Below are 24,344 nucleotides of genomic sequence, written 5' to 3'. Positions count from 1 at the left end.
TTGAGAGTGAACTCATGGAAAGCAATTGGCCTGGGTGGAGTCTCCAGCCGAGCACTCAGAACCTGTGCAGACCAGTGGGGAATATTCACAGACATCTTTAATGTCTTCTTACTGTGATCTGAAGTCCCCACCTGCTTCAAGAAGACCGCCATCATCCCGGCATCAAAGGAAAGTCATGCAGTATGCCTCAATGACTTACCACCTAGTGGCTCTGATCTCTGATTATGAAGTACTTTGAGAGGTTAGTCATGACTCACATCAACCTCGGCCTACCAGACTGCCTTGATGCTTTGCCGTTCTTCTACCGACGTAACAGGTCCACAGCAGACACCATGTCTCTGGCCCTACACTCATCCCTAGAACATCTGGATAACAAGGGTAACTTGCCAGACTCCTACTTATTGACTACAGCTCCACCTGCAACGTTATAATTCCAAACAAACTCCTTTCTTAACTTTGAGACCTAGGTCTTGTCTCCCCGCTCTGTGACTAGATCCTCAACTTCTGACCCATAGACCACAATTAGTAAGAATAGGCAACAACACCACCTCCACCGTAATCCTCAACACCAGTGCCCTGTAAGGCTGTGTTCTCAGTCCCCTACTGTACTACTTACACAATCTCATGGCTGCGTAGCCAAATTCCACCCTAACTCCATTCACAAGTTTGCTGACAAAACAACCATTTTAGATCAAATCTCAAACAATGAAGAGACAGAATGCAGGAAAGAGATTGAGTGCTTAGCCGCATGGTGTAAGGACAACAATTTCTTCGTCAATGTCAGCAAAATGAAGGAACTGGTCATTGACTTCAAAGAGTGGAGTGGAGGGCGCACCCCTGTCAGCATTAATGGTGCTGAGGTAGAGATTGTCCACATCGTCAAGTTTCTGGGAGTGATGATCGCCAACAATCTGTCCTGGTCCACCCACATCAACAAAGCATGTCAACACCTCTACTTCCTCAGAAGGCTAAGGAAATTTGGCACATCCACAAAGACACTTACCAATTTTTGTAGATGCACCGTAGAAAGCATCCTTCCTGTGATGCATCACGGTATGGAACAGCAACTGCTCTTCCCAAGACCATACGAAATTGCAGAGAGTTGTGAACACAGCCCAGTCCATCATGCAAACCAGCCTTCCACCCATTGACACCATCTATACTTCCTGCTGCCTCGGGAAAGCAAACAACATAATCAAGCAAAGACCCCTCCCACCCCAGTTATACTCTCTTCCATCTTCTTCCATTGAGCAGAAGATAAACAAGTTTGAACACATGCACGAGCAGATTCAAGAACAGCTTCTTCCCTGCTGTTATCAGACTTTTGAATGGACCTCAAATATTAATTCTGATCTCTCTCTGCACGTTATCTGCAGCTGTAACACAGTATTCTGCACTCTGTCCGGCAAAAGAACACTTTTCACTGCGTTTTGATATGTGTGACAACAATAAATCACCCTAACAAACTAACTACTGCCCTAAGATCTGTATATGCATTCAGATAATACCTCTGCAAAGTCAATACAATCGACTGGACTCTGATTGTTTAGATGACTGAAAAGTGTCTCCGCACCAGATTCTGTTTTCTCAATTTTCAAAAGCCTATGTTCCAGGAGAATCATGGAATCATACAGTGCAGAAGGGGTCCTTTGGCCCATCAAAAATATACTGCCACTTATGCTAGTCCCACTTTCCCACACTAGGCCCATAGGTTTGAACGTTATGACACTTCAAGCACGCATCCAAGTACTTTGTAAAGGTTGCAAGGTTTCCCACTTCAACTACCCTTGCAGGCAGTGAATTCCAGATCTCCTCTGCCTTCTGGGTGAAAACCGTTTTTTTTCTCAAATCCCCTGCCTTTCACTTTAAAATTATGTCCCCTTGTTTTTGACCCTTCAACCAAGGGGCACAGCTGCTTCTTATCCACCCTGCCCACGCCATTCATAATCTTATAGATCTCAGCCTTCTCTATTTCAAAGAAAACAACTCGAGCTCATCTAACCTGGCTTTGTAGCTGAACTGCCCCTTCCCAGGGGCAATCTCCTTTGCAACCCCTCCAGTGCAATCCCATCATACCTATAGTACAGTGAACAGAACTACACACAGTACTCCAGATGTGGACTAACCAAAGTCCTGTACAGGTCCACATGATGTCCCTGCTTCTATAATCTAAGCCATGGCTGATAAAGGCAAGTGTCCTGTATGCCGCTTTAACTACCATATTAAACTATCCTGCCACCTTCGGGACTGTATGGATAAGCACCCCAAGACCCTTCTGTCCCTCTGAGTGTCCTGCCATTTATTGAGTACTCCCTGTCTTGTTCCTTCTTCCAACAAGGAAAGACAAAGAAACCACTACAAAGACACTCCAAACTCTCCTTGGAGTGGGGTGGCATTGACGTTAATGACTAGGGTAAGATTGCTTCCAATTGTTGAAGATGCCGCCAGCTTGTCCATCAAACTGCATCATACTTTGAGTCCAAATATCCTAATGCTGAGACAGAGTAGTGACAAAGCAATCCTGCACTCCGGATCTCAAACTCTGCAGGCTGCCCTGTTTTAAGTTTTGAAAGGTCTGTGGGTTGAAAGTTAGCCTGTTCAGTCACAGAGAACCACAGCAGAAACATGTGACCCATGTAGACTTCATCATCCTCAAATTGAGAGACAGCTGACGATAACTGGGGCCATTGTCTTCAAATGTAAATACCTTGCATCTTTCTCTCTGTAAAACAACCTAAGCCTCCTTTTGATCTGCCGACAATGGGGATAGTAAAATGACTCCTTTCATTTACCTTAAGTTGGAAGCTCTTGGTCCCAAAATATTATAATCTTCTAAACTAAACAATCTTACCAAGGAGAGAGAAGACCTCTCTATCATCTGATCCCTCCAGTAACTTCGATTTCTAAACCATTTTGACTCAAAACCTTAATATATTTACAAATGCACTCTGGCAGTTTAACTAACTTTTTTTTTTAAAAAAAACATCTTCCTGTGATCTGTTTTTCCTTGTTTTACTGTCTTTCACTATCATTTTGAATATGCACCTGCATCCTAGCTTTCTTCTCTGCTTCTCCATCTTGTTTTGGTTTTTTCCCTATGGTTGGTCTGTCTTTATATTCATACACATTGCACAGCATGTTCACGGATTCTTTACTCAGTTCCTAGTTTGTGGGAAATCATTATAGGTGGGAGACTGAATGGTATGGGTTCTATACATATTATGTTATTGAGAGGGGGAGGATGCCATTGTGTTCTGTCATTTCAAACTTGGATCTCCGTTTTTAACAGCAATGTAAAAGGACCTACGCCTGCCCTACTGGACTTCAGTTAAAAAAGGGGACTGTCCATCATTTGAAAGGCAATTAGGGATGGGTAATAAATGCTGGCCTATCAAATGACACCACATCCAAAGATTTTAAAAAAATCTAACGCAGCTTGCAAGGTTTGTACCAGTGTTCTGCTCACCAGAGACCAGAAAGCAATGAGTAGATTGATGAAGCTGATGATTTTTTAAAATATGACAAACTCGTCAATCAGCCCCTTCACTGAGAAGCTGAAATTGTGAACAGAGTCCTTGATGATAAGTGAGAGCAATCAAGACATGCATAAAAATGCATGTTCCTGCATCTCCAATGAGATATGACTTGGAGTTGTCATGCATTTCGAATTGGAAGTGCAGTGTAGTGGACACGTCACACTGCCATCATGTGGTAGAAAATCATTTGCAAACCTCTCAATGAATTAAGCAACCTGTCATGCTTTAGAAGTATTTTGTTAAACAGTCTGAGCCCAGCAGGCATTTTAACAGCTGTTTGCAGCTCCTTCTTCATTCTCAGTCACCGCTGCTGTAAGTGCTACTCATAAAATGACCAGTAACAAACAAACAGTAAATATCTCTATTGCTTGATATAATGAGATTGATTGATTGATTGATTGATTGATTGATTGATGGAAGGGCTGGTATATAAAGTGTCAGGTGCATCAGTGTTAGTAGGAACTGCAGATGCTGGAGAATCCGAGACAACCAGGTGCAGGGCTGGATGAACACAGCAGGCCAAGCAGCATCATAGGAGCAGAGAGGCTGACGTTTCGGGCCTAGACCCTTCATCAGAAAAGGTGCATCAGTGTATTGGCCCCAGTTTGAGGCAGAATGAAACAATAGAAGAAACACAGCTGCAGTTGTTTAATTCAGCCTAAATGGCATGGTGCGGCTGCTGTACAACAGCCATTATTCCTTCATTCAACATGATAAAGTGTGATTTGTTGCATTACCTTGAACTGACACCATGCTTCCTGCTCACCTGCCCATTCACCAAAGGCCCAGAACTGAATTTGCAAGAATAGCTTTGCTTTCTCCAGTATTGTGTTGCTGAGTCTTCCATACTCTACCTCTCCCACCTTCCTCCCCAACACTTTGCTATTTTCAATTTTCATCTACAGAAACACATATGTATCTCCATAGCTGCCACGTCCAATTTCCATATGTTTGGTCAGTATTTGGATATTCTTGGTGCTCAAGATTTTTTACTACTGTATTAAAGCAGTTACTGATTATTAAGTAAATTGGAATAGGCTTATGTTGTATGACTGAGGAAATTTGCTGGAAAAGTGAGGTTGGAATTGATTCGTGCTATGTCATGGGTTTTTTTAAATTTTGACTTACCATTGTCTCAGAGGACCGTAAGGCTGGTCTGTCATTGGAGAGAGATGACTAGGGGTGAGTTTAACCTGAGGGTCACCACGTTTCAGACAGACAGTGAAGTTGAGAAGGTGGAACCTTCATGGTAATCTCAGCCGATGGGGGAAATTGAACGCATGCAATTGGCATCACACTGGCACAAACCAGCCATTGGCCACCTGAGCTACTGATCCTTATGCTATGTAACAAACCACCTTGGGGGGGAAAAAATGGTTTGCTCAGGAGTACGTTGGCCAGAAAGAGCATTCTGGATGATGCGAATTCACCAGTTTTGGGAGCAGAATGATTTGAAGTGGGGGAAAACCTTTTCAAAACCACTTTGTCGCGAAAAAAGAAGCAAATACCGTGGGACATATCCAAGGAATTAATTAACTTTTCATAGATATTTAATGATTATGTAATCAAAGATACAGGACTGTGACTTCTGCCGCCTTATACTACAAGAAAGCCACTGGAAGTGCCAATTCATGTACTCCAAGCACTTTTTTCAACCTCGAAAATATAAAACCATACAAACAGCGTAACTCACAAATTGCCCCTTTTAAATGTAAAACATCTGTTCACTATTTTCATGATTCATTCTACTCCATCTTCCTTTTCTCCTATGTACAATCAAATGTCCTCATGGAACATGTAAACCCATTGAAATCCTGTGACATCCAAAACCTCTGGTATATTTTAATGGGGCTGTGGTATAGAATTTTAGGCAATTGAAAGAATTACTTGACATATGATACATGGGCTAATGGTAACCTTCCATTTTTTAAAAAAACATAAAATGATTAATAGACAATTGGAGAAAGGTAAACTAAGCCAGATCTTATTTATAAAGACTGTAAAAATGACAGTAGTTAAAATTGAAACAGTGAAACAGCTTTGTATCTGAAGAGGTGTTCATTTTTTGAACTCTGAGAAATCTTTTTTCCTTTTTTTTAATGCTCGCTCCCTTTCAGGAATTTTGACACCAATGTTGCTCTGTTGGTTTACTTAGTTTGAAAATTTCATGTGATGTGTTTTAGCTCCTTCTGTGGAAAAAGTGGTGCCGTTGAGTCTGGGCAAGTCTTAAAACGTGGTTATAGAAGAGCATATGATGAGATAAATGTAACCGTTAAAACAAATCTCCATGTTCATCAAATGGAAAATCCTTGGATGCAATTGATATCATTCAACAGCTGTTGAGAATTAGAGAAATCCTGCATCCAGTAAAGAAATCAGAATATATCAGTTGTCATGGTACTTAAACTGTAACATGACTAACAAGAGCTTCATTGTATCATAAATGATAATGAAAACTTTTAAAAACAAGTAATGTGTACATTTTAATTTTAAATTTAAAATATTCCCTTTCCAGTCCTGGATTTTTGCTTGATGGGAATCCGGGGAACAATTTTCCCTTTTTAAAAGTGGAGTTCAAAGGACGTCCAAAGCACATTTTGAAGATCTGAAAAGGCCTCCACAGCAACCTCAAATTAAGTGTGAACTTGCTTTACCAAGTCCTGTGATACTATTTTTGAAAAAAGCACGGAGTCACAGAAATACTACAGTGCAGGAGAAGACCATTCAACCCATCATGCCTGCACTGGCTCAGTAAGTGAGCACTATTACATGATGCCAACTCCTGCTCTTTCCCCATTTCCTTGCAAATTATTTTTATCCAAATAATCATTCAATGCTCTCTTGAGTGTCTCAATCGAATATGCCTCCACCACACTTCCAGACAGTGAATTCCACATGCTAACCACGAGATAAAATGAAAAAGCTTTTCCTCACTTCACCTTTGCCTTTTTTGCAGATGACTTTAATGCTGTGTCCTCTTGTTCTTTTTACAAGCTGGAGCAGTTTCTTCCTATGTACTCTGTCCAACTCACTCATGATTTTGAAAACTTGTATCAGCTCTCCTCTTAGCCCTCTTCTCTCCAAGGAGAACAGTTCCAACTCTGCCTTATAACTGAAGTTTCTCATTCCTGGGAGCATTCTTGTAAACTGCTTCTGCACTCTCTCCACTATGTTCATCTCCTTCCTATAATGTGGCACCCAGAACTGAACATAATACCCTGGCTGAGTTCTAACAAGCTTTCTACACAAGTTTAATATTACCTCCTTGCTCTTGTACTCTATGCCCTGTTAATGAAGCCAAAGATTCTGTATGCCTGCTATCTTCAATGATCTGTGCACACATGTACCCGGATGCCTCTGGTCTTGCACCCCCTTTGGATTTGTACCTCTATTTTGTATTGTCATTCAATACTTTTCCTTCCAAAGTGTATCACCTTCTACTTCTCTGCATTGGAATTCATCTGCCACCTATCTGCTCTGTCTACCAACTTTTTTATGTCCTTCTGGAGTTCCATTCTGTCCTCTACTTTATAGTTCTCCCAAGTTTTGTGTCATCTGTAAACTTTGATCCCTACACTCCAAGGACTAAATTACTATTGTATATCAGGAAAAGCAAGCGTCCCAATTTTGTCCATGGCGAATACGAGTATGAACCTTCCTCTAAACCAAAGGATATTCATTGACCATTTCTGTGTTTCTTATCACTCAGCCAATTTTTTATCCATGTTGCTACTGACCCTTTTATTCCATGACCTGTAACTTTCCTCACAAGTCTGTTGTGCGGCACTGTGTCAAATGCTTTCTGAAAGTTCAAATGTACTACTTCAACTGTATTACTCTTGCCGAGCCTTTCTGTTACTGTTCAAAAAAACTCCAGCAAATTAGTTAAACATGATTTCTTCTTTAGAAATCCATGCTGGCTCTTGCTAATCAACCCACTTTGTTCCACTTAATTCTACCCCAAATAATTGTCTTTAGAAACTTCCCCACCACTGAAGTTAAATTGACTGGTCTGTAATTGCTGGCCTTATCCTCATAACCTTTCTGTAACATTTGCAATTTTCCAGTCTTCTGGTTTCTTGAATCTATCTTGAAAGACTGAAAGATGATGGATAGCGCCCCTGCAATTTCACCCCCCACCTCACTTTTCTCAAAATCCTTGGGCACATAGCATCTGGTACCAGTGACTTGTCAACCTTAAGTACCAACAGTCATTCAAACACTGCTACTCTATAAATTTTGTTCCCTTCCCTATCACCATGGCCTATCACTATTTCTGTCTTTGATAAAGACTATAGAAAAAAATATGATTAATGTATTTAATCATTAAAGCAAGAAGCAACTGCAACTTCAAAGGTTTTAGTTCAACATGAGGCTATCTGGATAAAATGATTATTGTAAATGCCTGACTCTCATTTGACATGATAATGGCAAAAGTGACTTTATTGTTCCAAAGTTTCTGTGCAGTTTAAATGCCCATGATATTCATTTGTGTCCAAATGCTGAGTGGGTTTCTGCATGTTATGTTCTGTTCACATACAATGGCGAAATACAAAATTCATGGGCTTCACTGCTCTGAGCTGGAAAAATCCTGCTAATTTTAATATTGTATTTCTAAAATTGTGCTTCATACAAAGTGAACTGCTGCATGTGATGCTTCAGCCAAAAGAGGAGTCTAACAGGGAAACAGAAAATACAAGGAACATTCATCTAGTCAAGTACCACCTGTGCAGAAAAGTTAGGGTTAACGTTTCAGACTGATGACCTCTCTTCAAAAATTGTTAACTGTATCTTCCTCCATTCACAGATGCTGCCTGACCTTCTGAATGTTTCCAGTGTTTTCTATTTTTATTTCATTTTTCTATCACTTTAACAGATCTTATTTGTTTTCTGTGTGTTATTGCTGTTGATTTTAATGATTTATCCCTTCTGACTTCAGCAAACTGGGACTCCCTCTACAAATCAAGTTTGGCAAGTATGATAATTCTTAGCTTATCTACCATGGTAACATCACAGATGACGTGTGAGGGTTTTAACGTGTAGTTCCTGTGAAACTTTGTGCACGAGCAGTTTCATAAAATGTTAGAGTTGAGCCATTTCAAATAGTTTCCTGCCAAAAGTATTTGGGTTTGGTGTGTATGTTTTGGAACCCAAATGATGTAAAGTCTTCAAAAAGTAAGTTAACTATATTTTTGGGCATCGCACTTGAAATGTATCTAATTGAAATGTAGTATTCTGTAAACATATTGTGTGCCAGCAGTGTTTTAACAACTGGTGAAGCTCAGCTTATTTGCTAAAGTTTCACAGTTACTTTAATTGGAGAATATTCGTTCAGAATAGGTCATTCGGTTAGTTTTACTGAGGGTGCTCTGCGTCTTTAGGTGTGTTACCCAATTGGAACTGACCTTTTCTCTGGAAGGAAGAAATCTAACCTTGTCTGTCACCCCCAGGCAAATCTCACTACCTGTCAGCTAGGCATAAAACATGTTGTTTGTGCCTGGCCTGCTGTATGGCTGGAGATTGTAAAAGAAACTGTATCAAATATGGTGCTCTCTTCTTCAGTGTTTGCATTTTAAGTTTGTGAATTAAGCTTGAAACATTCATACTGATCTTTCCCACAGTGGCAATAGAATGGTTTCAGTTAGCCTTCAGGTTCCAGGTCTAATGAAGGAAGATATTTTCAAAGTTTTCCTAGCTGTCCTGCTGCATTTGGATTCTGGATAAAGATGGTTGGATTCAACTGTGTTCGTCTTCTTTATTGAAGAGCTTGTCAGTGCTAATTATCCAGGTCTGCACTTGAAGAATGACCAGGCATGAAGTCAAGGGCCACTAACACGCATGTCTGGAACTTGGTGTTACTTAGCACTTTTCAGGATAACAGGATTGAGTGGAGAAAATGAAAGAAAGACCAAATAGCGTGGTTTCTGATTGTGCCATCGATGATTGGTTGCGGATATAGGATCTCAAAATCTAAACCACTGAGACACCTCATTTACCATTATTTTCAATGAATAGGAAGGCTTGATTGCCATACAGACAAGATTTTGGCCCAAACTGTTGGATTACATGTTTGGATCAGTTACCAACTGCTGGTGACCTGTAATGATGTCCCAACCCCAATGTGACAGATTTTAATTTATAAGAAAATTGAAATTGCCTGTATGACTCCAAGTCAAGACTTAACCTCCAGGCCATAAAATCACTCATGTATTCCATCTTCTATGCTTGGTTTCTTCATCTTTGGAGAAATTTTTGTGTAGTAATAAAGGAGATTTTTTAAAGAAAAGCCTACCTTTGTCATCAGGGATCCACATCGTGCCCAAATTGGCTTGGAATCCATTTGTTCCCTTTTGGGTATATTGATCTTCTGGATCTAACCAAGGCCAGGGAGGTGAGAACTTGGCAGCATTGGGAATTGTCTCGACTCCACCCTAACTCATCAGATGAGGATTATATTTGGATTTTTCAGACACTGTGTTCAGAACAAAACCCTTCAAAAATTTCACCAAAGACCAGCACCTGTTGATGCAGGATCCTGCTTTTACTTTTTCTCATTCGTGGGATGTGGGTGTCACTAGCTGTCCAGCATTAAATGTCCATCTCTAGTTGCCCTTGAGGAAGTGGTGGTGAGTTGCCTTCTTTAACTGCTGCAGTCTACCTACTGTGGGTTGACCTACAATGCCACAAGGGAAGGTATTTCAAGATTTTGACCCAGTGACAGTGAAGGCATAGTGATATATTTCCAAGCCAGGGCATTGAGTGGCTTGGAGAGGAACTTAAAAGGTGGTGCTCTTCTCCTCCAAGATGAAAATGGATTGTGGGTTTGGAAGATGCTGCCTAAGGATCTGAATTTCTGCAGTGCATCTTGTAGATAGTACATACTGCTGCTATTGAGCGTTATTGGTGGAGGGAGTGGATGTTTGTGGATGTGATGCCAGTCAAGCGGGCTGCTTTGTCCTGGATGGTGTCAAGCTTCTTGAATGTTGTTGGAGCTGCACCCGTGCAGACAAGTGGGGAATATCCCATCACACTCCTGACTTAGGCCTCGTACATGATGGGCAGGCTTCAGGGAGTCAGGAGGTAAGTTACTCGCCTCAGTATTCCTAGCCTCTGATCTGCTCTTGTAGCCACTGTTTATATGACAGGACCAGTTGAGTTTCTGGCCAATGATAATCTCCAGGATGTTGATCGTCGGGAATTGACTGATGGTAACACTACTGAATGTCAAGGGGTGGTGGTTAGATTGTATCTTATTGGTGATGGTCATAGCCGGTATTTGTGTGATGTGAATGTCAGTTGTCAGCCCAAGCCTGGATATCGTCAAGATCTTGTTGCATTTGAACACAGGCTGCTTCAGTATCTGAGGAGTCATGAATGGTGCTGAACATTGTGCAATCATTGGCGAATATCCCCACCTTTGACCTTATGATGGAGGGAAGGTCATTGATGAAGCAGCTGAAGATGATTAGGTCTAGGGCACTACTCTGAGGAACTCCTGCACAGATGCCATGGAGCTGAGATGACTGACATCCAACAGCCATGACCATCTTCCTTTGTGCCAGGTATAAGGCCAACCAGCAGAGAGTTTCCCCTCATACCCATTGATTTCAGTATTGCTAGGGCTCCTTGATGTCATATTCGGTTGAGTGCAGCCTTAATGTCAAGGGCTGTCACTCTCACTTCCCTTCAGGAATTCAGCTCTTTTGTCCATGTTTGAACCAAGGCTGTAATGAAGTCAGGAGCTAAGTGGCCTTGGTGGAACTTAAACTGAGCGTCGCTGAGCAGGTTATTGCTGAGAAGGTGCTGCTTGATCACACTGTTGATGACACCTTTCATCACTTTACTGATGATCAAGAGTAGACTGTTGGCCGGTAATTGGCTGGGTTGGATTTGTCCTGGCAATTTTCCACATTGTTGGGTCAATATGAATGTTGTCACTGTACTGGCAGAGTTTGACTAGTGGAGCACAATTCTCCAGTGCTATTTTTGGAATGGGGTGGCACGGTGGCTCAGTGGTTAGCACTGCTGCCTCAGAGCCCCTGGGACCTGGATTTGATTCCACCCTTGGGTGACAGTCTGTGTGGAATTTGCACATTCTCCCCATCTCTGTGTGGGTTTCCTCCGGGTGCTCCGGTTTCCTCCTACAGTCCAAAGATGTGTGGGTTAGGTGGATTGGCCATGCTAAATTGCCCATAATGCTCAGGGGTGTGTAGATTAGGTGGGTTAAAGGGGTCTGGGTGGGATGCTCTGAGGGTTGGTGTGGACTTGTTGGGCCGAAGGGCCTGTTTCTACCCTGTAGGGATTCTATGATCTATGACCCATAGTCTTTGCAGCATCAAATGCTTCCAACTATTTCTTGGTATTGAATTGGCTGAAGACTGGTATCTGTAATGCTGAGGCCCACTGGAAGGGCCCAAGATGGATCCTCCACTTGGAACTTCTGGCTGAAGATTGCGAATGCTTCAGCCTTATCTTTTGCACTGATGTATTGGACTCTTCTAATATTGAGGATGGTGGTATTTGTGGAGCTTTCCCCTCCAGTGGGTTGCTTTATTGTCCACCACCATTCACAACTGAATGTGGCAGCACTGCAGAGCTTGGATCTGATCTGTTGGTTGTGGGATTGCTTAGTTCTAATGCTGTTTGGCACGCAAGTAGTACTGTTTGATAGCTTTGGAGATGGTAAGAACTGCAGGTGCTGGAGTCGGAGCCAATACAGTATGGAGCTGGAGGAACACAGCAGGTCAGGCAGCATCAGAAGAGCAGGAAAGACCACGTTTTGGGTTTACATCTTTCATCCCTATGAAGCATGTAAACCCAAAACGTGGTCTTTTCTGTTCCTCTGATGCTGCCTGACTTGCTGTGTCCTTCCAGCTCCACACTGCATTGACTGTTGGGTAGCTTCGCTAGGTTGACACCTTATTTTTTGGTATGCCTGGTGCTGCTCCTGGCAGGCCCTTCTGCACTCTTCATTGAACCAGGGTTGATCCCCTGGCTTGATGGTAATGGTTGAGCGGAGGATATGCCGGGCCATGAGGTTACAGTTTGTGCGGAGTAGTTTCTGCTGCTGTTGATGGCCCACAGCGTCTCATGGATGCCCAGTCTTGAGTTGCTAGATTTGTTTGAAGTCTGTCCAATTTAAGATGGTGATAGTGCCCCACAACACAATTGATGGTATTCTCTATTTGAAAATGGGACTCCGTCTCCGCAAAGGTTGTGGAGTTGTCACTCTGACTGACACTGTCATGGACAGATGCATCTGCAGCTGGCAGATTGGTATTGATGACAGCACTCCTGCCACCACCACTTCCAACGCCAACCGTACACTCTGGCCCTGCTGGGTCTTCACCATCCCCCCAGACCTCCCCCTCACTGAGGACGAACAGTCAGTCCTCAGCAAAGGACTCACCTTTATTCCCCTGAGCCCACAGATCGATGAATTCCGTACACGTTTGGATGTCGAACTCTTCTTCCACCACCTCCGCACCTATTTCTTTGACAGGGAGTCTAACCCACCCTCTACAGACCCCTTCTTCTGCCTCCAGCACACCCCATTCTCTTGGACACCACCCCACAGCCTCCTACCCTTCCTTGACCTCTTCATTTCCAATTGCCATCGTGACATCGATCACCTCAATGTCTCCACCCCTCACTCACTCCAATCTCTCCCTCCACGGAATGCACAGTCCTCCGCTCAAACCCTAACATCACTATCAAACCCATGGATAATGAGGTGGCAGTTGTGGTATGGCACACTGACCTTTACATCGCCGAGGCCAGGTGCCAATTCTCTGACAGCACCTCCTACCACCCCTCAATTATGACCCCACCCCTGACCACCAAACAATTGTCTCTCAGACCATTCATAACCTCATCACCTCAGGAGACCTCCCATCCACAGCCTCCAACCTCATCATTCCCCAACCCCGCACCGCCTGTTTCTATCTCCTTCCCAAAATCCACAATCCCGACTGCCCCATCTGACCCGTTGTCTCTGCCTGCTCCTGCCCCACTGAACTCATCTCCGCTTATGTTGATGCTGTCTTCTAATGCCTCCCCACCCCCCGGGTCCAGGCACTCCCCACCTACGTCCGGGACACCACTCGCCCTCCACCTCCTCCAAGACTTCCAGTTCCCTGGCCCCCAACACCTCACCTTCACTATGGACATCCAATCCCTGTATACTTGCATTACCCATGCAGATGGCCGAAAAGCCCTCTGCTTCTTCCTCTCCTGCAGGCCCAATCCATCCCACTCCACTGACACCCTCATCCACTTAACAGAACTTGCCCTTACCCTGAACAACTTCTCCTTTAACTCCTCCAACTTCCTACAGACTAAGGGGGTGGCCATGGGTACCCGCACGGGCCCAAGCTGTACCTGCCTCTTCATTGGATACGTGGAACAGTCCCTTTTCCGCAGCTACACTGGCCCTATCCCCCACCTCTTCCTCTGCTACATCGATGACTGTATCGGCGTGCCTCATGCTCCCACAAGGAGCTTGGACAGTTCATCGACTTTACTAACGCCTTTCACCCCAACCTCAAATTCAGCTGGACCATCTCCAATACCTCCATCCCCTATCCATCTCCATCTCTGGTAACCGCCTCAACACCAACATCTATTTCAAGTCCACCAACTTCCTTAGCTACCTGGACCTCCCACCCACCCTCCTGCAAGAATGCGATTCCCTACTCCCAATTCCTCCGCCTCCATCGCATCCGCTCCCAAGATGGGGTGTTCCACTCCCGAACATCCCAGATGTCCTCCTATTTCAAAGACCACCTCCTACCACCCCATGCAACCCCCCTCCCTCGGGTAATCGAAAATGCCCTCAACCACATCTCTTGCATTTCCCGCACTTCTGCCCTCATATCCCCTCCCTCCAACATAAATAAAGACAGCAACCCCCTGGTTCTCACATACCACCTCACCAACCTCCGCATCTTCTCTGCCATTTCTGCCACCTAAAATCTAACCCCGCGGCCAGAGATATTTCCCTCCCCACCCCTATCTGCCTTTCGTAGGGACCACTTACTCTGCGACTCCCTCGTCCACTCCTCACTCCCCACTAACCCCACCACACTCAGCACCTTTCCTGCAACTACGGGAAGTGTTACACCTGCCCCTATACCTCCCCCCTCACCGCCATCCCAGGCCCAAAGCAAACTTTTCATATCAAATGGGGGCTTACCTCCAAGTTGGAGTAAATCCTGTATCCGTAGCTCCCTATGTGGCCTCCCCTACATTGGTGAGACCAATCATAGACTCAGGGACCGTTTTGTAGAGCATCTATGCTCTGTACGTGACAAAGAACAACACCTTTCGGTCGCCAGCCATTTTCACTGCACACACACCCCCCGCCCCACTCCCTGGGTGATAGTCCATCCTGGGCCTCCTCCAGTGTCACAATGACACCACCCGCATATTGGAGGAGCAACACCTCATATTCCGCCTTGGGACCCTACAGCCCGATGGCCTAAATGTGGAATTCACCAGTTTTAAAATCTCCCCAACCCGGCCTCATCCCATGTCCAACCCTCCCTCTTAACGCCACCTCTTTGACCCGCCACAACCTGTCCGTCTTCTCTCCCACCTATCCTCCTCACTCATTCCACTAACCAATCCCCACTACTGCCTACCTGCACTCACCTATCACCATCCCACCTACATTCTGCAGTCCCACCCCTCCTTTCTCTTTGTTTTTTGAGCTCCCTTCCCCCTCCCCATTTCTGAAGAAAGGTCCTGAACCGAAACGTGAACTTTCCTACTCCTTTGATGCTGCCTGGTCTGCTGTGTTTTCTCTGACTCCAGCAACTGCAGTTCTTGCTATCTCCGAATGATAAGGTCAAGTATGTCTTTCCCCCTCGTTGGTTCCCTCACCATCTGCTGCAGACCTAGTTTAGCAGGGCCCAACCAGCTCAACAAGTAGTACTGCTGCCAAGCCACTCTTGGTGATGGTCATTGAAATCCCCCACCCAGAGTACATTTTAAGACCATTCCACCCTCAGTTCTTCCTCCAAATGTTGTTCAACATGGAGGAGTACTGATTCATCAGCTGAGGGAGGACAGTAGGTAGTAATCAGCAGGAGATTTCCTTACCCATGTTTAACCTGAAGCAATGAGACTTCATGGGGTCCAGAGTTGATGTTGAGGACTCCCAGAGCAATTCCCCCTGACTGTAAAACACTGTGCCACCACATCTGCTGGGTCTGTCCTGCCAGTGGGAGAGGACATATCGAAGGGTGGTGACGGTGGTGTCGGGGACATAGTCATGCGCTCAGAGTCACACCTTACAGACAATTTCAGGCTGTTGCATGTTTGTAAGTGACACTTTTGTAGCATTTAATGCAATGGTAACTAAAAAGCAAGGATGCTCCAAAACAAATGTGTTCTGTTTTGACGTTGAAGGTAACTTTTTTTCACCAGTTTCAAGGGATATTCAAATTATGGGAAGTGTGTAATCTGTGTTTACTTGAAAAGAATCCGCAGACACCACACCTATTTCCAAAAAAAAGGTTGCTGGCCACATACAGAAAGCTCATTAACTTGTGAAAACCAACCTTACCTAACACTTCAGATTAGCTTCAAGGATGTGTACAGTGAATTTACTGCAGTTATCTTTGTACGTTATATGTAAAAATTCCCCACTGACACCAGTCATCCCTTGCGATGTCTTGCTGACTGTTCCACAGCTCTTCAATTTGACTTTTAGAAAGTTTTGCCAGATTGTATGAAACACATCTTTGCTGGAAGGACAAGATTCTTGATTTTTATGATATGTACTTGACCACTAGGAGGTGCCCATGAGCATCTCAGACTGTACAGCTGTCTAACCTTTTTATAATTACCCCATGGGACATGTGTTGTCCCCATACCATTACAGGTGGGTATAACTTTAGGGACTTGAATGCATGAACCTGCATTCTGACACTTTGTGCTGCATAACTAGACCTTTTCACTTGTGTTTCAAATTAACGATTATTCTGCACAGATGCTGTCAGACCTGCTGAATGTTTCTAGGTTTTAATTTGTTTATGTCCAACAGCCACATCTTTGGTATACCTCTTGCATTTAGTTTTCAGTACTTACAGTTCTAAAGCTTTGTAGTTTCAAATAAGTGGAATTTTCACATTTTATGTGGTGTTATTTCTTGAAAAGTTGCAACACTTTGCTTTTGTCATTGTAATCAAAGTTTCCCTTGGGAAAGGGGTGAAATTACCCTAAACTGCTGTGCATGAAGCAGCCAGTTCAACTGATATTGATGGATAGTTTCTTAATTGCTCCCTTTCTTAGCTAAACAATGGTGTGGATTACAAAGAGATCAACAGAAGGGAGGAAAATAACTTGGAAAGTTAGCAGTAGTAAATGTAGTATGTTCTTCTGTACTTAATTTCCAAATTTCAAAAGCCGTAATTGTAATTAATACAAAATATCCCAAGTTGGCAATTTGCTGCAATAATTAGAATAAAATTATTTGGGGGCCTGGAGCAATCTATTTGTATCTTATGAGCCATGTATTTAAAACTAATAGACTTTAAAGCATTTTCTGAGTGCCTTGTACAATTGACGACAAGTTAACACTTTGGAAATTTCATGAAGCTTTCATTGACGGACTGGGGGTTTCAACAGGTTAAGTGAGAGGACAAAAACTTGACAGGTGGAATCTAATGTGGGAAATGCAAGGTTATGCACTTTGGCAGGAAAAATAGAAGAGCTGAATATTCTCTAAATGGGGAAAGTATGTTGTTGCACAGAGGGATTTGGACCTCATACATGAATCACAAAAGCTAGAATACAAATTCAGTGGGTGGTAGGGAAGGCAAATGGACCGTTGGCCTTTATTTCAAATGGAATGGAGTATAGAAATAAAGATGTCAAACTAAAGCTATACAAGGTACTAATCACACCATTTGTGGAATACTGTGAATAGTTTGATCTTCTTATCTAAGGGACAATATACTGGCATTTGAGGCAGTCCAGAAAAGGTTCAGTTGATTAATTCTAGGTATGGAGGGATTTCCATATGAGGACAAGTTGGGTAAGTTGGGCCTGTATTCATTGCAGTTCAGAAGAATAAAGGGCGACCTTACTGAATCATCTAAGATTCTTTGGAGGGGGTGGGGGATTGACATTTTGAATGTGGATAGGTGGTTTTCCCTTCTGGGACAGTCTAGGACCAGAGGGCATGATCTCTGACTAAGGAATCACCCGTTTAAAACCGAGATATGGAGGATATTTTTCTCTGAAGGTAGTGAATCTGTGGAATTCTTTACTGTGGTGAGCTGTTGACACTGTGCCATCAAGTTGATTCAAAGCTGTGATAGATGGATTTTAATCAGTGAGGGAATCGAGAGTTATAAGGTCAAAGCAGGAAAGTTGAGAATCATCAAATTAACCATGATCTCATTGAATAGTGGGGCTGACTCTGGTCCAAATGACCTATTTCTGTTACTGTATCTTGCCACTTATCCAGAGTGACCATGGTATTTCCAAAAAGGACAGTTGTATCATTAAAATTATTTTAAATAATCTGGTCATGGTCTGACCTTAACAATTTTCATACCCCTGGAAAATTTCCATTTGTCACTAAAATAGAGCTCCAGTTGACTTTTTTTTTCCCTCACCAGCTCGTTCAGGATCATTCTAACCCAGAATTATTGCTTTTCATCTATGTGTGAGATGTGACCATTGCTGCTGCCAAACAAAGTGATAGTGAGTCATCTTTTGGAATTAAAGTTGTTCAGTGATGTACGTACACACAGTGCTGTTAGGAAGGCAGTTGCAGGATTTTGCCCAGCAACGCTGAAGGGACAGTGATATATTTTCAAGTCAGGAGGTATGTGACTTGGAGAGGAACTTGCAGGTGTGGTGTTGCCATGTGCCTGTTCTCCTTGTCCTTTTTTAGATGGTAGAGACCATGGATTTGGAAAATACTGTCAAAGGAGGCTGGCTGGAATATATCTAAAAGCAAGACATTCAAATTCTGGTAGTGGCATGCTTTGAATGCAACTTTCTGTTACGATTGGAGTCCTAATGTAGCACTTTCAAATAGAATTATGCCATCTCTACCATTACCTTCAGACTAATAGAAGGACCAACATGATTGTACGTAGTATTTACTTGGTCTTAGCATCCACTGCCAAACCTAAATTAATTACATTAAGCTTTACTGATCCTCCCTTTTTTAGGTCAAAACTTCATTGTTATTCCAGGGTCAGAATGGAGATGGACAATCACCAATATCTTTCAATCAACAACAAACCTGAAATATCATTGTTTTCCTTTTGTACCATTCTCATTATGAACAAAGGTGCCAAAATCTAGACAGCATTTTTGCCTTTAAGATGAATGTGTCTGTTCAGTCATTTAGGCTACCACTCCAGCCCTGCCCTGAACTGGATCCCACCCCTCCATAATTTAACCTGACTGCTGGCGTCAGAGGATTAATCATCCTTCCTTCCATACCTTCTAGAGTTTGTACCTTGTGATGAGAACAAAAGTATTCAAGGTGTAACCTGATGACAGCATGATGAAATTTAACCTTTGTGATCTCAGACTTTTAATCTCAACCAGTTTGGCGGAATAGGTGAGCAGTGTATTCATTGTTAGTTGTTGCTCTGTCAATGCTGTGTCTAACTCACAGATGTCTTTCAGCCTCTTCCTAACATTAATCTGAAATATTCTTCTCTGAAAAGAACCTGCCACATTTATCGTGTTTAGGCTACTCAAGACTCAAGGTGAATGACTTTTTTTTTCTTCATGGGGTGTGAGCATTGCAGCCACGCCCAGTGTTCTTTGCCATTTAATAAGTGAATTTGATAAGGTGGTGTTGTGTTGTTGCCAAAAGTCACTACAATCCATGTTGTGTAAGTACAGTCACCAAGCTGTTGGGAGGGACATCCAGGATTTTGACCCTATGGTAATGAAGAAATTGCTTCATATTTTCAAGTGAGATTGGTGACCTGCTTGGAGGGGAGATTGTAGATAGTGGTGTTTCCTTGTGCCTGCTGCCATTTTATTCTAGGTGGCAGGTGGCTTAGGATTGGGATGTGCTGTCAAAATAGCCTTGGTTAAATACTGCAGCGTATCTTGTGGATAGTGTGCCCTGCTGCCGGTGGTTAAGGGAGTGAATGTTTAAAGTGATGGATTTCGTGCTGATTAAGGGTTTCTCCTGGATTCTGTCGAGCTTTTTGAGTGTTTGAAGCTGCAGTCATCCAGTCAAAGGGAAGTATTTCATCATACTGTGAACTTATGCCTTTGAGATGGTGACCAGGCTTTGATGAATCAGGATATTTCAGTGCTTCAACATTCCCAGTCTCTAACTTGCTCTTGTATTTGTATGGTCACTGCACATAAGTTTCTGGTCAGTGGTGAAACCCAAGAAGTTGATATTGGGAGATTCAGGAATTGTAATGCCGTTGATTGTAATGGGGAGATGGTTATACTTTTTCTTATGGAAGTTGACTGTTGCCTTATATATATCAAATAATAGTTATTTCCTATTTATCAGTCAAGCCTGAAATTTGCCGAAATGATGCATATGGTCATGTACTATTTCATAATCTGTGAAGTTACAAATAAAGTTGAATACTGAAGCAATCATCAGTGGGCATGTCCACTCATGAACTTCAAATCCAGGGAAAGTCATTGAAACAGCTAGAGATGATTGGGACTAGGACGTGTACCTGAATAATGCCAGTGCTAAACTGGAGCAGAGATGATGTTTTTCCAACAACACAACAATCTTTCCCTTTGCAAGCATTAACTTCAGTGAATGGAAATTCTCCCTTTGATTCCTGTTGACTTGAATTTTACTGGGGCTCCTGGATGCCATGTTTAGCCAAGTACTACCTGGATTTCAATGCCCATCATTCACATCAATTCTGGAATTTGGCTGTTTTGCCTATGCTTAATGAGGTCAGGAGCCAAGTGGGACTGACAAAACCCAAACTGTGCATCCATTGTAGGGTTGTTGGTAAGTAAGAACCACTGATAACACTGTCCATGACACATACCGTTCCTATACTAATGATTGAGAGTACACTGGCAGTGCAATAATTGACTGCATTGCTTCTGTCCTGGCTTTGTGGGCAGGCCCTATATGGATTTTGTTTTGCAGTGTTGGGTAAATATCAGTGTTGCTGCTGTACTGAAACAGCTTGCTACTGGTGGGACTAGTTCTGGTATGCAAATCCTCAGCATAGCAGCTAGTACGTTGTCAGTGCTTATAACTTCATCTGTACCAAGTGTACTCAACCATTTCCTTATCAAATGGAATGAATGTAAATTGAATTGAAGACTGGCATCAGTAATTGTCTAAACCTCAGGAGGGGGAGTATATACTCGTCACTCCTGGCTAAGGATGGTAACAAATGTTTCAGCTTTTTCTTAAAAAGCAAAATGTTGTACATAATATAATACACCACATTGGCAAGTGGGACTTCAATCTGGACCTTTTGGCATAGAGATAGGGACACTACCATTGTACCACAAAAGCCCTTGTAAGTCCTGTTTTTTTTCACAAATGTGTTAGGTGTCCCCTAACATTGAGAATGTGGATGTTTCAATACTCTCCTGCCAATTGTTTAATTGTCCATCACTATTCATGATTGATTTACTTGTAGATGTGCAGCACATAAATTTGATATGTTGCTTGTGAAATTGCTTAATTCTTTTATAGGATGCTAATGCTGCTTCAAATTAAAGTCCCTGTATTGTTGCCTCACCGGTATTAGATATCATTTATAGATATGCCTGATGTTATTCTGGCATGCAGTTCTACGTTCTTTGACCAAGGATTTATCTTGCTTGATGATAATGGTAGGATGAGATATACACTGGGCCAAGCTGGAATACAGTTGTGCTGCTGATAGCCCATAGCTCCACATGAATGCCCAGTTTTGAAGAGCAAGATCTGTTCAGGATTTGTCCTATTGAATGTGGTAATAGTGAGAAACAGCCTCCTCGAGAATGTCTTCCATGTGAAGGCTGAATTTTGCCTTCACCAGCATTGCCTTGTGGTTACTTCTTTTCATATTCTTATATACCAGTGTGTCTGTGACTAGGACATTACTGAGGATTGAGATCAAGTAGTCTTTTTTTCTTGGTGGTGGTGGTGGTGGCAGTGGTGGTGGTGTTCTCAGCACCTATTGTAGACCCAGTCTGGCAGACAGGTCCTTTAAAACTCTGACCAATCAGTCACATAATCTACTGAGCCAGTCTTGGTAGTGAACATTGATGGTCCCGATCCACAGCTGATGCTGTACCATTGCTCCCCTCTGTTTTTATTTGGTGGTCCACATGGCAATATACTGATTCACCAGCTGAGATAGGATAGTTCATGGCAACCAACAGGAATGTTGCAGAAAACAATCCCTGGAAAATGTTTTTTTTTTGTAAGATCAGAACAATCTACACATGCTAGCTCAATACTTCTCAGAGATGTGCAGATGAAGTCTGCAAGGAGGAACCAAACAATATATGACTGAATGTTATTGTTGACACAGAAGGTCTGATATTGTTTTTTTTTCTCAAGCTTTTTTAGTGTGGCTGCCAATTTTCTGGAGAAAGATGATTTGGAGCATTTGATTGAGGGAAAGGGTTTCTTTGACTGATGTCCAGGGTTTTGGGTGCATCATATTATTTGTGTTTCTAATGCACCTAATGATTCCACCTCATGGTACGTTTAATCTTTGTTCAAAAATAATGTGTTGTTCAGAATTCTGTGCATGAAGGTTGATCAAAGATAGCGTAATGATTCTACGCCCACCCCCCCTCCAACCCCAAACCTCTTCCTGTGCTGTTCAAGTGATTGAGCCACTCAGACTAGGCAGATCCTTGTAGAGCTAGTTTGAAATGCGTGTGTTTCAATGCCAGATGAGATTTGTGTTGGTTTCTGGTCAGCTGCATGTTTTGTCTAGTTACACAGCCTGGCAACACTGAACATTGAAGCATGAGCAATGACCTTTGGACAAGATATCAGAGGATGACTGATGCCCATGGAATTACATGCATTCCAGTCAGCTACTGTTCTATTCTGAAGAAGAAAGATGCAGAGAAATTTGAGAAGGGCAGATAAAAGATTTTTTAAAAGTTGGAATAAACTGATTTATTAATGATCTAATTAAAAATTATAGTTTGATCTCTAAATATTAAAAGTATAAATTACCAATGATCCTATAGCTTCAATAGTAACAGTGAAGTACTTGTCACTTTGAATTCATATTTTGAATTCATACTTCCAATTCACTTACTACATAGAGTGGCAAACATCATAGCAAGTGTTGGTTCTTCATATGCTTCAACATTTAAGTAAAAGTTACTTTGATATCCTGTCAAGCTGACGGTACCACAGATTTGTGGCACCACAAATTATTTTCTAAAACTTAGGATGAGAGGTCATTTGATTCCACAATTTCTAGTGTTCCAATATCTGCAAGTATTTTGCATTGTCCATGAACAGATAAATTGAGGATGTAAGGGATGGAATATCTTGATTGTAGGACACACGTACAGACTGAACATAACACCGTGGTTATTTCCAAATCTTATTCCAGGTTTTCTTGGACATGTGACTTTCACTAATGTACATTAATTAGCACTTAACAATGTTGGATTTCACTTTGTTGTATATGCATTCAATTTAAATTTTTTTCTTCAAACTTTCTTCCATCTGGTGGTTGTTGGAAGTGGAAGTTGAAATTATCATGTAAAACTTGGTGAAATAATATTTCATTGTTAGAGCACAAGTTTATTTTGTCTTTTTCAAGCAAATAAAATAAATAATTCTGTGATTCGGCTTTTTACTCCTGGCTTGCTACCATTTTATTGATGCGATTTTTGAGAGTTAAACTATAATGTAAGTTTGCAATTTTATAGTCATTGCAGTTCCATGCAGGTGAGAATGAAGGGTTGCTAGTGGTATTTGGAGGGGGGGATTGGAAGGAGGGTAATTGCGTTAAGTCTGAAGACAGATGGCAGAGGTCGAGGTTGGCACTTGACAAATTTCTAAGTTCCTCTTCTCCAACTACTATGATACATGTGTGATTTGAAGTATTTATTATAATAAAGTTATTATTTCATGTATTCATTCATTGGATGTGGCCATTGCTGGCTCGGCTATAAATTATTGCCCACCCCTGATTGTCCAGAGGGCAGTTCAGAGGCAAACACGTTGCTATGGTTCTGGAGTTACGTGCAGGCCAGACCAGGTAGGTATGGTAGATTTCTATTCCTAAAGGACATTAGTGAATTAGATGGAGTTTTTGAGGATTATTGACAGTGGTTATTTGGTCCCCATTACGTTAGCTTTTATTTCAGATTTTTTTTCATTTGATCCAATTTGTCATGTCCCCAGAACATTAGTCAGTGTTTCTGGATTTCTCACCAAATGACATTACTGATACTATTACAATACTACCACCTCCACTTGATGTAATTCAAACCGTTCATTATATTCCTTGATGAAAGATACAGTGAAGACTCCCTCTTCCAGCTTCCTGACCCAGGATGGCTATGCAGTCTCCTATTCCTTCTCACATTTGAAATGGCAAGGACTGATTGGGTATAGTCAGCATGGTTTTGGTACATGGGAAATTGTGTCTCATAAATTTGGTTGAGGTTTTTGAAGAGGTGACCAAGATGATAGATGAGGACAGTGCAGTAGACGTCTGCATGGACTTTAGCAAGGCCTTCAGCAAGGTACCACATTGGTAGACATATGGAAACTCTACAGTTCAGAAGCAGGCCATTTGGCCTATCTAATCATACTGATTCTCTGAAGAGCATCCCACACAGATTCACCAC

General features: G+C 42.4%; 1 protein-coding gene across 2 annotated transcripts in view; it reads left to right on the top strand.

Annotated features, from left to right (window-relative positions):
* fgd (faciogenital dysplasia) overlaps positions 1 to 24,344 on the top strand; it is a 213,084-nt gene that overhangs the window by 61,268 nt on the left and 127,472 nt on the right. The window contains exon 1 of one of the 2 annotated variants that reach the window (XM_048606535.1): positions 8,617 to 8,711. The exons of the other annotated variant lie outside the window; for it this stretch is intronic. Coding sequence (XP_048462492.1) covers positions 8,675 to 8,711 — 37 coding nt within the window. The 5' untranslated portion in view covers positions 8,617 to 8,674. Of the gene's footprint in view, positions 1 to 8,616; positions 8,712 to 24,344 lie in introns of those variants that run through there. 2 annotated transcript variants of the gene reach the window in all.

The sequence above is a fragment of the Rhincodon typus genome, chromosome 16 (assembly GCF_021869965.1).
Source record: "Rhincodon typus isolate 14 chromosome 16, sRhiTyp1.1, whole genome shotgun sequence".
NCBI lineage: Eukaryota > Metazoa > Chordata > Chondrichthyes > Orectolobiformes > Rhincodontidae > Rhincodon > Rhincodon typus.
The sequence above is the reverse complement of the archived record's forward strand: the minus strand, read 5'-3'. Positions and strand labels throughout refer to the sequence as shown.